Raw genomic sequence first — 8,848 nt, 5'->3', positions numbered from 1 at the left:
GTGTGTGTGTGTGTGTTCAAGGCGGGGATGGTGAGCCCCTCGGCTCGGAGGGACGCGGTGCGTGTGTTTGCCGGCACATGGGTGTGGATTTGGGTGGAATTTGGGGACTGGGGGGCACCGGGGCAGGATTTGGGGGTACAGAGCCCTCACTGCTGCCTGACCTGCCCGCAGGCCACCGCTGCTGCCCGCAGAGGGACGGATGGCGGCCGCCCCAGCCCTGACCAGCGCCTCGGCCCACGGCGGACTGCCGGCGGCAGCCGTGCCGAGGGCCAGCTGAGGACGGGGCCTCTCCGGGGCCATCTGTCTGATTTGGATAATCCTTCGCTCTGGGCCTTTCACCTCGCCGCCGTCATGAACGGGCTGTCGATCAGTCAACTCTGCTGCCTCTTCTGCTGCCCTCCCTGCCCCAGCCGCATCGCTGCCAAACTGGCCTTCCTGCCCCCGGAGCCCACCTATGCCGTGGTCCCCGAGCCCGAGCCCGTGGGCAGCACCAGCACCGGCTCTCTGCGTGGTGGTGCCACAGGGCGGTGGAAGCTTCATTTGAAGGACCGGGCGGATTTCCAGTACTCCCAGCGGGAGCTGGACAACATCGAGGTGTTCGTCACCAAAAGCAGCCGAGGGAATCGCGTCGGCTGCATGTACGTCCGCTGCGTGCCAGGCGCCAGGTGAGTCGCTCGTCGGCGCCGCTGCCGGCAGTTTGACCCTCGTTGGCTCTGTGTTGGGGTAGTGCAGTGCTGGTGGGCATGGTGCCATCCTGCCCTGTCCCCTCCTTCAGCTGAGCGCCACCTCCTTGCCCCGGCCTGACCTGGCGCCTTGCTGAAGGAGCTGGCTGTGCCACGGGGCTCTGGAGGCATCCTGCAGGGCGGGTGAGCTCAGCTCCCGGGACCGGTCTGGCTTGTGACTAAAACTGGGAATGGGGTTAAACATGGAGCAGAGGCAAAGCTGGAGGCTGTAGGGATGTGGGGATTCCCTAGGCTGTCCTGCAGATCCCCCACCAATGTCACGCCAGTGATGTCATGCTCTGGTTGCAAACCGAGTGTCTGTGAGTGCCGGGGGATCTGCTGGCCCCTCGCCCCACGGTGACCACATGGATGCGTGAGAGCCTGCCAGGCTCGGCCAGGAGACACCTATGGCAACCCAGGTCTGCATGTTTTGTCTGATTCGTGGGCGCATTTGATTCCTGAAGAGGAGTGAGACAAGTAAAAGCCAGGAGGTATTTAGGCACAACCTGCTACTGGTGACCCACACGGGTCTGTAAACTGGGAAGCTGGAGAGGGGCAGCCGGGCTGTGGGATGGAGACCGGGGCCCAGCTGCCAGTACCTAGGCAGGGGGGGATCGTGTGGGGACAGGAGCCGCTCCCTGAGCCAGTGGCACGACGTGGGGGTTCAGGTATGGAGAGAGGTCAGTCCCAAAGCCTGCAGCACCCCATACACACACCAGTATTCTCCTGGGAGCAAGGTGCCCTCCAAGGAGTGGGGAGATCTCTGTGCAGGGGAACGCAGCCCGTGTCGGCTGGGCGAGGGCTTCGAACCCACCGAGTGGGCTTGGGGCGAGGGGGGATGGCTCTCGGGTTTGGAGAGCTGCGTTACAGGAGGCCTCTGCGGGCTGCCCGGTGGGGACATCCGCTCCGTCCCTGCCTGCGACGTGTGTCCCCGGAGAGAGGAAACTGTCGGCGGGATTGCTCTGCCGCCGCGAGGCTTGGTGCTGGCCCCGCTCCCAGCTGGCCCCTGGGAGCGACTCTTTAGCCCAGGTTGTGGAGCTGGGGGGAATCCGGCCCTCCCAAACCCCCTGGGGTGTCAGGTCAGTCCTCCCTGCAGCTCGTCCTGCCACCACCTTTCTGCTGGGGCTTTCTGGGGCATCCAGCTGGGACATGGTGGCTCAACCTGGCTGCAGACATCTCGGACCAACCCTCTCAGACCCCCCTCCCAGCAGGTCCTGCTCCCTCCCTCCAGCAGAAGAGAGCCAAGCTTCCATCATTTTGCTATTAGTGTTAATTTTTATGATTAACATTGTTTTTCCCCTTATGGTGGAAATTTCTTGTGCCTTGTCACTCCCACAATTCACTTCTCTCCCAGCATCTGGTGTCTTGCCAGACTCAGGAGAGAAAAAAATCCGCTGTCAGAATTCTTACTTGAAATCCCCATCGGGCAAACGGCCCCAAATTCTGAGCTTTTTACCAAAAATAGACTCAAAAACTTGAACAGAATCATCTTACCTTCAGGCTGCCTGTTTCTGCAGGGAGCAGGCCCCTGGCCCTGGGTGGTGAGGAGGCTCTGGGTATCTCATGGTTGAACTGGGGGTGTCACCAGCACCTGCCTTGGTGGCCAGAGGGGTGTTGACCCTTCATGTCCTGGGGTTCAGTTTTCAGCCTCTCAAGCAGATGGGCTGGTGCTCCCCAGGCACATTCATCTCCAAGCTGCTGGTGGGGCTGGGCACCACGATTAACCTGCCGTGCCCGTCTCTCCCCGGTGCTGCAGGTACACGGTGCTCTTCTCGCATGGCAACGCCGTGGACCTGGGGCAGATGAGCAGTTTCTACATCGGGCTGGGCACCCGCATCAACTGCAACATCTTCTCCTACGACTACTCGGGCTACGGTGTGAGCACAGGCAAGCCCTCGGAGAGGAACCTCTACTCCGACATCGATGCCGCGTGGCAGGCGCTGCGGACACGGTGAGCGGGGCACCAGGCAGGGGGAAGGGAGGACATCCATGCTGCCGCCAGGAAAACCCGGCGGTCCGGCAGTCTGGAAAACAGGAAATCTCCCAGAGAGGGAACCCAGGCCACTCGTAACGGGAAGGGGTGGCCGGAAGGCAGCTGCAGGGGGAGCAGGCTGGGGGCTGTGGAGGGGCAGGGATGCTGTGGGGGTATGGCGCTGGCACAAGCTGTGCTCCCCGTCTCGCTGTTCCCTCGCTGTGCCCAGCCCTGGTTCCCCAGCCCCTGACAGCTCTGCCTGGCTCGCAGCGTGCCCCAGAGACTAGGGGCTGCCCCGTGCAGCTGCGATTTGGGGTTCACAAACCCGCCTGGAACCCTGCTCCTGGCGAGGGGGAGCCTTGACAGCCCCCCAGCTCATCTGGCAGCTCAGCCCTGGCTGCTGCCTGCTCCTGGCAGGGGTGCAGGGCAGCTGCTTTGGGCAGGAGGGACAGAGCCCCATTTCCCCCCACCCCACCCCAGGAAGCCTTGCAGGGTGCTGTAGCCAGAGCAGGGTGACCCCCTGTGATCTCCTGGCAGTGTGACTCCGGTGCTTGGGCGCTGACCTGCCCTCTGCTCTCCAGGTATGGGATCAGCCCGGAGAACATTATTTTATACGGACAGAGCATCGGCACGGTGCCCACGGTTGATCTGGCCTCCCGCTATGAGTGTGCTGCCATCGTGCTCCACTCCCCGCTCACCTCTGGCATGAGAGTCGCCTTCCCCGAGACCAAGAAGACCTACTGGTTCGATGCCTTCCCCAAGTGAGTGGCCTGAGAAGGGACCAGGGTCAGCTCTGGGGGAGCAGTGCCCAGACCAGCTCTGTCCTGGATGCCAGTCCTGGCCAGGAAGAGGGCCTGTGGTGAAAACTGTGGACCTGTTGCCCATAATAGGCTTAAACATGCCCATTGGCATCCTCTTGCCTGGCATTCGGTCCCCTCCAGGGGTGTTGTAGCCCTTCCTGGGGTCACCATGCCCCTTCCTGAAGGCCATGCCATGTGTGCCCCCCCTTGTCCCTGCGTGGCATCGCCTCCTGTCCCAGCATCTTTGCCCACCAGCTTTAGGGCTGTGCCACTGGCCCCTTGTCAGGTATCACAAGCCCTGGGGGTTCCTGGGACACCTCTCTACCCCAAGGGTAATTTCTTGGGGTTTTTTTGCCCCCTGAGCAGACAGCAGGGGCAGGGAAAGGCAGCGCTGAGGTGGCACAAGCTCTTGCTTCGCCTCTCCCCTGCAGCCAGGCCAGCAGGGCCCGAGGGATGGTCCCTGAGCCGGAACAACCCCCGCACTGCCTCCCGATGGCCTCACGCAGCCGTTGGGGCCGGCCTGAGAACGGCCCTGCTTCCACTCCACAAAGCCTGGCTCAGCTGATCCCGACGAAGGGAGGGCCTGTGCTCATGCTGTCCTGCAGCGGTTTCCGTCAGCCCCGCCTGGGTCCCTTGGGGCTGTTGTCACTGCTGTCTGGTCCTCGTTTGTCACGCTGGGAGAGGTCTTGTCCTGGAGCTCATCCTTGGCAGAAGCTCCGTGTCCCCGTGCTCTGCTGTGATCAAAGAGTGTTTCCTGGTCCCTCTCCCCGAGGGGACATGTTGGGGGGGGCAGGAGGAATGGGAGTGCCTTGATCCCTCTGCTTACCCCCCTCTCTCCTCTCTTCCCCACCCACCTTCTTGGCAGCATTGAGAAGATCTCCAAAATCACCTCGCCTGTCCTCATCATCCACGGCACGGAGGATGAAGTCATCGACTTCTCCCATGGCCTGGCGCTCTTCGAACGCTGCCCCAAGGCTGTGGAGCCGCTGTGGGTGGATGGGGCCGGGCACAATGACATTGAACTCTACAGCCAGTACCTCGAGCGCCTTCGGAAATTCATCTCCCAGGAGCTGGCCAGCCAGCGCAACTAGCTGCAGGGTGCGGGGACGGGCAGGGGGTTCCTGCCTTCCTCCAGTTCTCCCAGCGTCTCTCCCCAGTCCCTGCTGCTGGAGGTGCAATGAGTTTGTACGGTCTCAGCTCCAGGCTCGGGAGAGAGCAGGAGGCCCTGGAGCGGACGGTGCGTTTCCTCCTGGACGCGAGCACAACTCTCCTCCCTCCCGGTGTCAGTCCTGGCGCTGCTGGCACCACCGGCCGGGCTGGCAAGAGATGGCAGCTCCCTCCTTCCCCCTTCCCCAGAAAGATGAGAGCCCACCCTCTCGACGGCATATCCTTGGCTTCGGACATGTCCTCGTCCCCTCTCCTAAAACAGCGAACTCCTGAGCTCCTCCTGGCTGCTCTGCTGCTCTGACTATAGCAATAAGGCGAGTTGGAGAGGGGCTGGGGGCCCGGCCCCCTCCCCGGCATCGCTGTGGGGCAGGATGGAGGAGGTGGCAGTTCCTGCTCTCCACGGAGCTTTCCCGGGATCGGCGCCGGTGGCGGCAGGGTGCCTGGTGTCCACCCCGTGGCTGGGGCAGAGCCGTGTCCCCAAGGGGAGTTTGGGGATACATGGAGGAGGTGCCGCCCCTGCCCTACATCCCCTCCTCCAGTTTGGCCCTGCTCTGCCTTCTCAGAGCCCTCCCCGTGTTCAGGTCACCCCTGGAAAACCTCCTCCGTACCTCTCGCTTGTGGCACGCTCGGCAAACGGGGCGAGGAAACCAGGCACCAAATAAAGAGCAGAGGTTTAACGTTTTACCTGTGTGCGCCCTTTCCCTGGCACCCAGCTGGGGGGGGGACCAGTCCCAGCCCCTTTGGGGTCCAGTCCCTCAGCTTTCCCTGCTGGAATTTGCACGTGGCCGGATCCCCAACACTTGTCACCCTCCTCTGGGGGCCAGGCAGCCCTGAGTTGCCAGCATGTGGGAAAGGAGCCATTGGCTTCCCCCCCTGGACCAGGGTGTAAAGGTCTGCTGCTTTGAATCGGGCCATGGGGACAACGGGGACCCCGTTTCCCCCCCCAGCCCGTCCCATTTCATTAGGGGATCCCCTGGAATTGCGGGGGCAGAGGTTGGGGATGGACTCAGCCCCTCGGAGCTGGGAGGGCTCAGGTGTGCTGTGGGGGGGGGACATGTCCCTGTGGCCTGTCCGTGGACCAGGGCCACCATCGTGACGGGGACAGCGTGGTTCTCAGTGGGCAGGGTGGCCCTGGGAGGAGCAAATCTTTATTTTTGATCTGCTTCGTGCCCAGCTCCGCTCCTCGCTGCATGGGGACCTCTGCCATTCCTGGGGCAGGCGTGTGGGGCATCCCACAGGGACCCCTGTGAGGCTCCCAGGCACTGGCTCCCCCCTCCCTGTCACCCTCCTGTCCCCACCTCCCCTGTGCGAGGCCATGGGGCCCGGCGGGCTCATGTGAGGAGCGATAATCTCCTTAGGCGGCTCTCGGAGGGGCTCAGGGGCCTTGTGGTGGGGCCTCACCGCAGCCCCGCGCCTGGAGCGCTCAAATGCGCCCATTGTTTGGGGCTGGGAGCCATGGGGGGGGCCGAGGTGGGGGGCACGGGACCCCATGCCCCTCCTACATCTCTCACCTCCCTTCGGGACCAAGGCAGGGTGCTCCAGGGGACAAGGGGGGACCCTTCCTTGGCACTGGGGCTCCACAGGAGCTAGAAGAGGATTTGGATGTTGGGGTTCTGCGTGGTGTCCCCCCTTTTCCAGCGGCCCAGGAGCTGGGATGTCTGGCTTCTCCCTTAGCATCCCCCCAGCCCTCCTCTCGCTCGCCGCACGCAGCTGCTGGGTGATTTCAGAGCCTTTAGCTCACACGTGTGCTGGAAGCCAAAGCCACCACGGTCACCCAGCCCTGTTCCCCTCTGGCCCCGGCCCCGATTAGCAGGGCTGGAGCAGCCCACGGTGCCCTAATCCTGACATAGAGACCTTTTGTTTGCACCAGGGGTATTTTTATCCTCTTACTGCTGCCTGTTTCCTGTTGAGCTGTGGATGCTTTAGAGCGGCTCTGCATCGCCAGCGGGACGTCTCAGAGCTCGGGTTGAGTTTGGGGGAATGGCGAGGTGGCTTGAGTTTGTATTTATTGTGCCTCTGTTCTAAAAAAACAAAACAAGGTGAAAGGACAGAACGGTTCAGCCTGATCCCCCAAAATTTAGACCCAGCTCAAGTGTATGAGACCTGGGTGAGCCGAACGTCGCTGGCTGCTGCCTCCATGGTGGGGAGCTGTGACTGTGACCGTCCGTGTTAGGGATCAGGGATTTTTGGGTCGGGATTCTCGCAGCCCACTACAGCTCAGGCTCTGTTCTCACCCAGGCATGAGCAGCTGGAGGGAGGAAGGAGGGAGCAGCACTAACCTGTATGTGAGCTGCAGGGTCCCCAAAAGGCACGAGCCAGACCTGCCCCGGCAGTCCTGGGTGCAGCGTCCCCCACCAGTGGGGCCAAACTGGGCTGTGAGCCACCGGTCAGCTCTTCTGTCCCCACCACTGGTGCCACGGTTTGGGAGCACCAGGAGGGGATGGGGAAGGAAAGGGGCTGGGTTGGGGCTGGACCTGGGCAGGGTTTGGTGCCTGGAGGGGAAATCTGCCGAAACTGCAGTCTCAGCAGGGCGTGGAGGAGGGGAAAGGCAGAGTCAGGCCTCAGAGTGTCCCCAAAGTCCCTCCTGCAGCCACAGCAGAGAGGGGACGAGGCAGGTGTCCCCCCGGGTAGTTTTAAAGTCCCCAGGCAGAAGAGTTGGACGCAGGCAGCTCCTGCTGCCATTGCTACGGAGCCACGGGCACACGGCTGGGCTGGGGGGCGTCCGCGTGTGCCCGCGTGTGCCCACGTGTAATGGCTGTGAAAGGGGACAATGTACTGGGCATGTCCAGGGTCCCGTGGGGGACAGGACGGGATACCCGCTGCGATGAGCCCTCAGTAGAGGCGCGATGCCGGCGTGGATGGACGGGGCTGCAGCCCAGGCCAGGCATGAGGGACATCGGGCTCACTGGGTGACCGGCCAAAAGGGGTTTAAGTCTCTTTTGGGGCATAAATGGGGCTTTTGATGGCTGGGGCCTGCGTGCCACAGTCATGAGACCCCATTCACAGGCCGAGCTCAGTCATGGGATCCAGGAAACTGAATTAAAGCGTCTTAAGGGGCTTTTTTCCGAGCTCTGCCCTGATTTTTCACGTGCTTGTCATATGAACAAAGACGGTATAAAAGGGCAGAGGGGAAGGATCCCATCCGTGGTCAGGCTGGGGCGAGGGGTGGGTGCTGGAGGAGGGATGCCAGGGCAAGGGGCTCTGCACGGCGCTGGCTAAGATGGAGGGAAGGGGCCAGGAAAGGACAAGGAGAGGAGAGGATGCGCTGGCAGCAGCCCCTGGCTCTGCCCTGCCAGGTGAGTGAGGCAGCGACCTGGGGCCGGCGGGGGACAGTGGGGGACAGGGAGGGCACCAGGCCTGGGGGAGCGGAGCTCCTCTGCCCCCGCTCCTCGAGCAGCACAGATGCTGGGAGCATCCCGGTGTGCCCAGGGCTGCGCCCAGACACCCACCGGCACTTCCCTGGTGAGAGACGGTGAGTGTGGCATCGCGACACGTGGAGGAGGGAGCGTGGGGTGCAGGGGGGCACCCACCACCCTGCCCTGCCGGCTGCGGGGGGAACAGGGGTGGCGGATGCCCAGTGGGCCCTGGGGTCCCCCTGTGCCAAACTGGGTCCCGGGAAGGTGCCTGGGCCTGGCCTCTGTGGGTGGGCAACGGCGGGACAGACCCACCCAGCCCTGTGCACACCCATGCACACACCTGCACACGTGTACGTGCACACAGACGTGTGCTGGCAGACATGCACACGCATTCCCACTTCCACACGGACGTCTGCTGTGCACACGCGCACACACGTGCGCACACTCGGGCACACGTGGATGTCCACCCCACCCCCGTGCACCCCCCGCACTGCCCTTGGGGTCCCACGCTCCTCAGCCCTCAGCTTCACACACGCAAACCCACGCATCCGCCTCCAGCCCCCCGCAAAACCCGGCACCGCCTCAGCGCGTGGTCCCACTCCCACCCTGCGCCCCCGCCACCTCCCAAACTGTCCCTGGGGTGGGGAGAAGCAGCGCCGGGGCCGGCAGGGCGCACCAGGGAGGTTCCATGGGCTGGTTTTTATCCCCTGCAGGTGCAGTGCAGGTTGGGGCCCCCTCGGGCTCCTGCTCTTCCCTCCCCTCCTGGCTCACGTCTCTCCTCCGTCTGTCTGCAGGAGCGCTCGGCGGCGGGAGGAGTGCGGGGCCTGGGCC

At 63.4% G+C, this 8,848-nt stretch overlaps 2 protein-coding genes across 2 annotated transcripts in view; both read left to right on the top strand.

Annotated features, from left to right (window-relative positions):
- Window positions 1–122: 122 nt before the first annotated feature.
- On the top strand, window positions 123–5,343 carry ABHD17A (abhydrolase domain containing 17A). The gene is made up of 4 exons (XM_026865117.1): window positions 123–665; window positions 2,479–2,673; window positions 3,276–3,455; window positions 4,360–5,343. Exons 1-4 carry the CDS (start codon window positions 352–354, stop codon window positions 4,583–4,585), a joined length of 915 nt encoding a protein of 304 aa, XP_026720918.1. The 5' UTR covers window positions 123–351; the 3' UTR covers window positions 4,586–5,343.
- Window positions 5,344–7,848: 2,505 nt separating this feature from the next.
- Window positions 7,849–8,848, top strand: part of REXO1 (RNA exonuclease 1 homolog) — a 42,205-nt gene continuing 41,205 nt past the window's right edge. Inside the window, exon 1 of the mRNA XM_026865200.1 lies at window positions 7,849–7,957. Coding sequence (XP_026721001.1) covers window positions 7,882–7,957 — 76 coding nt within the window. The 5' untranslated portion in view covers window positions 7,849–7,881. The remainder of the gene's footprint in view (window positions 7,958–8,848) is intronic.

The sequence above is a fragment of the Athene cunicularia genome (genome assembly GCF_003259725.1).
Source record: "Athene cunicularia isolate RWA chromosome 28 unlocalized genomic scaffold, athCun1 chr28_part2, whole genome shotgun sequence".
In the NCBI taxonomy this organism is placed as follows: domain Eukaryota; kingdom Metazoa; phylum Chordata; class Aves; order Strigiformes; family Strigidae; genus Athene; species Athene cunicularia.
The sequence above is the reverse complement of the archived record's forward strand: the minus strand, read 5'-3'. Positions and strand labels throughout refer to the sequence as shown.

Coding starts and splice junctions, on each gene's coding strand:
- ABHD17A (XM_026865117.1), top strand. CDS start 352: ATGAACGGGCTGTCGATCAGTCAACTCTGCTGCCTCTTCTGCTGCCCT. Junction 666..2,478: donor CGCTGCGTGCCAGGCGCCAG/GTGAGTCGCTCG, acceptor CCGGTGCTGCAG/GTACACGGTGCTCTTCTCGC. Junction 3,456..4,359: donor TGGTTCGATGCCTTCCCCAA/GTGAGTGGCCTG, acceptor CCTTCTTGGCAG/CATTGAGAAGATCTCCAAAA.